General features: G+C 41.6%; 1 protein-coding gene across 1 annotated transcript; it reads right to left on the bottom strand.

Annotated features, from left to right (window-relative positions):
• Positions 1 to 3,519: 3,519 nt before the first annotated feature.
• Positions 3,520 to 5,828, bottom strand: LOC138651877 (protein kinase C delta type-like). Its single transcript, XM_069742454.1, has 4 exons — positions 5,575 to 5,828; positions 4,632 to 5,418; positions 4,467 to 4,510; positions 3,520 to 4,310 (listed from the first exon to the last, which is right to left on the bottom strand). The coding sequence occupies exons 2-3, from the start codon at positions 5,204 to 5,206 to the stop codon at positions 4,486 to 4,488; spliced, it is 600 nt and encodes a 199-aa protein (XP_069598555.1). The 5' UTR covers positions 5,207 to 5,418; positions 5,575 to 5,828; the 3' UTR covers positions 3,520 to 4,310; positions 4,467 to 4,485.
• Between the last annotated feature and the right edge of the window lie 389 nt (positions 5,829 to 6,217).

The raw sequence follows: 6,217 nt of genomic DNA, 5'->3' as shown, positions 1-6,217 counted from the left end.
ACACCTGTTAGGTACCACAGGTAAGTTACAGGTGCTATTAATTATACAATTTAGAGAAGCATCACATGATTTTTTGAACAGTGCCAATACTTTTGTCCACCCTCTTTTTTATGTTTGGTGTGGAATTATATCCAATTTGGCTTTAGGACAATTCTTTTTGTGTTTATTCATTTAAGACAAATTAAATGAAGGTAATAATAACAAAGAATTTATGCTTGCAATCATTTTCAGGAAGAAACTGAGTATTATCTGACAGAATTGCAGGGGTGTCAATACTTTTGTCCACAACTGTAGGTTAGGGGAATAAACCAAAACAGGGAAGGATAAGGAATTACCTTGCATACAAACCAAGCAACAATCACTAATAACTCCTTCAACTCTCCTTCTCATATGTACTCCTCTCCCACCTATAGCCATGCAGCAAATGCTATCTCTGACAAGGATTAGTAACAGAGCCGAGATTATAAAGGGAAAAGGAGTGGCTAACCGAGCACAGCTGTGAGCACAAGGATTTCCAACATGGCCGATTAACCCCTGTTCTGCCAGAAGGAATAACACATTTAAAGTGAAGGAGAAGTGCTTCTTCTCAGCGCCGGAATAGGAGCATTCAGACGCTGTGATCTTCTAGCTCCACACTGTCGTGGTAACCTCGTGACACCAACTAGTAGATGTCACGTTCCCCTTTGTAATGGGGTGTGTTCCTACACAAGCTGGATGTTATACCACTGCCATAGAACTATGCAACAATTCATTAGTGTTTTTTGTTCTTTTCTTTTTCTAGTTTTTAGGGGTTTTTTCACTTGTTTTTCATTTGTGCCTTATTCTCATTTTAATTAGCGTATATTTAATCTCTGCTATGTGCTCCCTTTATTTTTTCCATTGATCGTTATGGGGTTTCCGGCTAATTCTGTAATTGCGACTTTTTAAAAGAAGCCACATTTTTATTCAAGTACATTTTAGTCCCCCCTTGAGTGATTTTATGTTCTGCAGTCCTGGAGTTTTTTTTGCACAAACTTAGTAACATTTTACCATGTCACGTTTTACTCTAAAATGTCGCAAAAAGGATTCATTTTTGATTTGGGGCAAAATTCATGAATAAGGTGCGTCATTTTTAAGAATTTGGCACAAAAAAATCAAATAATACCAAAAGACATGAAAAAGAAAAGTGACTTAAAAAAAAGATGTAATGTTGAATTGTGCCCTATGACTGTGCAGCAAAGAGTTTGGTGAAGACTTTACAGGATTAGTAAAAGGAGTTCACATGCTAACAATAGTTAAAAAACAAAGCAAAATGGAACCCTCTGTTTTTATAGGTATAAGGCTCCGTTCCCACGATGAGCTTTAGTGCAGAGGTGTCAAACTGCAATCCTCAAGGGCTGCAAACAGGTCATGTTTTCAGGATTTCCTTGTACTGCACAGGTGATAATTTAATCACCTACACACATAATGATTACAGCACCTTGTGCAAAGCTAAGGAAATCTTGAAAACACGCATGGTTTGCGGCCCTCGAGGAATGCAGTTTGACACCCCTGCTTTAGTGAGTTTTTGATATTGCAGATTTTCTGCACCATTTCTGCCCATTATGTAAAATAGGTGACTTGCATTCTAAAATATGCAGTGTACAAAACTCACCAAAAACTCATTTAGTCACCGGTGAGTTCTCCCAGTTGAAGTTATGCCACCAGCGGTTTTCATTCTATACTTTAAAGGAAACCTGTCATGTCCCTAAACATTATTGACCTGCAGATATGGGGTTAATCAGCAGGTTAATAGTGTTCTAAAGCTGCCCAGCCGCCTTACTGAAAGCCCAGCTACAGGGGGGAAATGCACGTTATTCCTCCCAGCAGCCTCCAGCTTTCAGTCACAGTGAGCGGCGGCTATAACCACGCCCTGACACTGACAGTCGTATCTGTACTGATGCACTGCAGAGTCGGCTGTCAGTCAGTGTCGGGACCCGGTTACAGCTGCCGCTCACTGTAACTGAGCCGTGACTGAAGTTTCACCTGAACTTTCAATGTTCTTGACCAGTTTAGAAAACCCAATATCGAGTTGACATTTATGGGAATCTGAGATAACTGAAGGGACCCGTTCTGTATTCTCATCCATTAGTCAGAATGCAGACGACCAATAAACAGCATTCTCTGCTCTGGAGGACCCAACACTTCCATGATTTCCGTGATTACAGAGGACAATGTGTAATACCTAATTTCTCCTTTGGAGGTGCTGTAGGGAAGTTCAGCATTTGCTGCCGGGTATCACTTACTGCAGGAGGTTTGTGTAGAAGGGATCAGTTTGGTCTTTATTCACAGCACATTGTGGCTTTACCTCTGACCCATATGGAGAAACCTTACATGAGACTGGACGACCCCATCAAGGTCCATAGTGCTGGAGAATAAGAGTCAGGGGCCAAACCCACATTCACTACATGGACGTCGGATGAAATAAGGACAAAAACAACGATGAAGAGGAAAAACAGATAATTTATTTATAGATGGGGTTATAAATTATATATTTTATTAATATGTAGATGTGTAAATTATTAATCTATTACGATAATCCTATTTATGGGCCGTGTTGATCCAGAGGAAGGCGAAAACCCCCTGTGAAGAATCGGCCAATTATCCTCATATCAGGGGGAAAAATTCCTTCCTGACCCCAAATATGGCGATCAGAATAAATCCCAGGATCAAGGTCTCATAGCTAATGTGTCATACCTAAGTGTAATTTTTTATTTAGAAATTTTCTATTTTTAGACTAATTTATTTTTATATTTATGTTAACTATTTTTTTTAAACCCCAAAAGAAATTCTATATATATTTATTTTTTTTATTTTTTTTGTTATAAACATAAGAAACTACTTATGTATTCTAATTTCTAATCCTATTTATGAGCCGGGTTGATCCAGAGGAAGGCGAAAACCCCACGTGAGGAATCAGCCAATTATCCTCATATCAGGGGGGAAAATTCCTTCCTGACCCCAAATATGGCGATCAGAATAAATCCCAGGATCAAAGGCTCATAGCTAACATGTCATACCTACGTATAACTTAAAAATATATATTATATAAAATTATTATATTATTATTATATAAATGTTTATTATATAAAAATATAAAAATAATTTCTATTCTTTGACTAATTTATGTTTATATTTGTGTCAATTAAATTATTGTAAATCAAAAATATTATATGATTATTTTACGTATATTATATATTTTATTATTACAAACATAAGAAACTACTTATTTATTCTATTTTACTAAACCTATCTATGGGCCGTGTTGATCCAGAGGAAGGCGAAAACCCCCTGTGAGGAATCGGCCAATTATCCTCTTGTCAGGGGGGAAAATTCCTTCCTGACCCCAAATATGGCGATCAGAATAAATCCCAGGATCAAAGGCTCGAGCCTAATCTGTAAAGTGTGGAAGTGAGATTTTTTAAAAATATTTTACTTAATTGTTATTTAGAATGTTTTTGTTTTGTGTAAAATAAACTATTTCTGATTTTTTTTATTTTTAAAACTTTTTTGCGCTACTTATGTGGGAATCTACTTATTAATATATTTTACTAAACCTATTTAAGGCCGTGTAGATCCAGAGGAAGGCGAAAACCCCCATGAGGAATGAGCCAATTGTCCTCATATTAGGGGGAAAAATTCCTTCCTGACCCCAAATATAGCGATCAGAATAAATCCCAGGATCAAAAGCCGAAATCTCTAACTAAATGCTATGTGTCTATGTGTGTGGACCAATATCTATCATGTAGTGGGGGCCTATACCTATCATGTAGTGTGGGCCTATACCTATCATGCAGTGTGGTCCTATACCTATAATGTAGTGTGGGCCTATACCTATCATGTAGTGGGGGCCTATACCTATCATGTAGTGTGGGCCTATACCTATCATGTAGTGTGGGCCTATACCTATCATGTAGTGGGGGCCTATACCTATCATGTAGTGTGGGTGATGTGGATGTGATGGGTGAAATACTTACCCGGCCTGTGCTGAGGTGAGTTCAGGGATAATGGCCCATATTAGACTATTATTCCTGAACTCACAAGATGGACACTAGCACAGGCCTCTCCCGATGGCGCAGAAGATCTTCGGGCTTGAGTGATGTGAAGAACCAGCCCAGGATTGGAGGATGCAGAGTAAAGGGCCTGGTGCAGCGACACGATGGCAGTGGTCCGACATGAAGATGTTATGGAGAGACATGATGTTCTAGGGCAGCCGAGGTGACAAACAGCAGCAGAGATCTCAGGTACGGGTCTGGAGGCACAAAGTTCTGGGCAGTTGGCACAGGCTCATCCTGCAAGACATAAGAGGAAGACATTTCAACAACTTCTATCTCCTGGATCTTCTGTTATCATAGAGGAATGGTCATCATAATGAACCATTCACCTATGAAACATCAGATATGATGTATGGGTATAATCGGTGTCCTGTGTGTACAGCAGCCACTCACCTGATGGTCTCCGATGGTTTCACAGGCCAGATCTTCTCATCCACCTAAGAATAACAGAGACATGGTCATTGGCAGAAACACTGGGAAAAGACAAGGACGGTGATAATGGCCACAAGGTGAGAAGGACATTTGATGGGATTTATCTTCAGAGAAAGTTGATCTTACTGGGCCCAGCTTGGTGACACGTAATTGAAGCCGGTTATGGGGTTAAAGGTTTTCTTTTCCTCCGGCCACTGCATAAGATGTTTCTCCAGAACTGGCCTGAATGGTTTGAATGGCGGCTGTGCTCTCCTTTCCTCCAGATCCTCCCAGCCGATGGTGGTAAAGAATGGATGCTCTCGGATGTTCCCACTCACACCCAGTCGCTTCTGAGGCTTTTTGCACAGTAGCTTCTTGATAAGATCTTGCATGTCAGCATCAAGCCAAGATGGAATTTCAGGCTCTCCTTTGGTAATAGCTCTGTGAGCGATTTTGCTGACGGAGCCGGTGTAAAATGGGGAGTGTCCTGTTGCCATTTCGGACACCACAATCCCCAGGCTCCACCAATCCACTGCTGTACCATATCCTCTTTTGCGAAGCACCTCAGGGGCCATGTAATAGAAAGTGCCCGTCACTCCAGTGATGTTATTGGAGGAGGTGACGCCATCTTGGGCAAGCCCAAGGTCGATGATACGGATGTGGCCATCGGCATCCAACATGATGTTATCCGGCTTAATATCTCTGCAATGAAAAAAAAACATCAGAGAAAAAAAACTGCCGAATGATACAAGAGATAGAAAACGGGTCACTGCAAGATCAGGTAGAATAGGGAGACAGGAGCCCAGGAAAGTTGGGGGCAATATTACTAGCACGCAAAGGGGACAGAGAGAAGGAGGAAAGTTCTGCTCAGCGGTGGACGATGTTGTGTCTGTGGAGGAACTGGATACCACATACGATCTCTGCTGTGTAGAATCTGATGGAGAGAACAGAGTGTAGAATCAGTGTCATCGCTGGAACCTCCTTCCTGCCTGGGCCACATTCCCTGCCAGTCCTTTCCCAGCTCCATCCCAACCTCAGCTTTTATTTCCACCCCTCCTCCCACTTTTTGGTATATCTTCCTCTTTCTCACCTTACATAGTCGATGTTCAGAGAGCCATTCGTCTCAATCAAAGCCTCGAGGCTGCCGCCGGACAGATATTCCATGATGAAATACGCACGCTTCCGAGACTGGTGTGCGGCATACAGGTGACATAGGAGTGGGCAGTCTCGGGCCGCCAGGAGTATCCGCCGCTCTCTCATAATGATGTTCTCATTAACCTCCTTCTTCTTGATCATCTTCACAGCCATACAGATGTTTCGGCCTAGGACTGATGTCAGGACCACCTGAAGAAAGGAAAAGACTATGGTTGGAAAATGTGTATGGGAGGTGGAAAACAGCTGGTTCATCTACTGCACAAGAAACAGGTGGACTGAGTGGTTTGTGAGTCTGCTGGCGTCCTGGACTTTGTAGCAGAGCAATGCTAAGCTATTGGCGTGATGCACTGTCTGCTCCACGAATGCTCTATGGAAAGGCCTTAAAGGGGTATTCCATTATCACCATATGAGAATAAATAGGACAAACACTGGATGGCATTTACAGCTGGTTGGGGTTCAGTATTGGTCTTATTTGAATGTGCTGCCAATTTAAAGTTTACTGAAACATAGAGGTCAACGTACCACTCTGGCAAAAATTAAGAGACCACCACATCAAAACCCTGCCATGGCCAGCCCAA

Source organism: Ranitomeya imitator, chromosome 10 (genome assembly GCF_032444005.1).
Source record: "Ranitomeya imitator isolate aRanImi1 chromosome 10, aRanImi1.pri, whole genome shotgun sequence".
Taxonomy (NCBI): Eukaryota; Metazoa; Chordata; class Amphibia; order Anura; family Dendrobatidae; genus Ranitomeya; species Ranitomeya imitator.
This window is presented reverse-complemented; position numbering and strand designations above follow the sequence as displayed.

Excerpts from the sequence above, each read along its gene's own strand:
- LOC138651877 (XM_069742454.1), bottom strand. The coding sequence starts at position 5,206 with ATGTTTTTTTTTCATTGCAGAGATATTAAGCCGGATAACATCATGTTG. Across the intron at positions 4,511-4,631 it reads GTGTCACCAAGCTGGGCCCA|GTGGATGAGAAGATCTGGCC; the intron begins GTAAGATCAACT and ends TGTTATTCTTAG.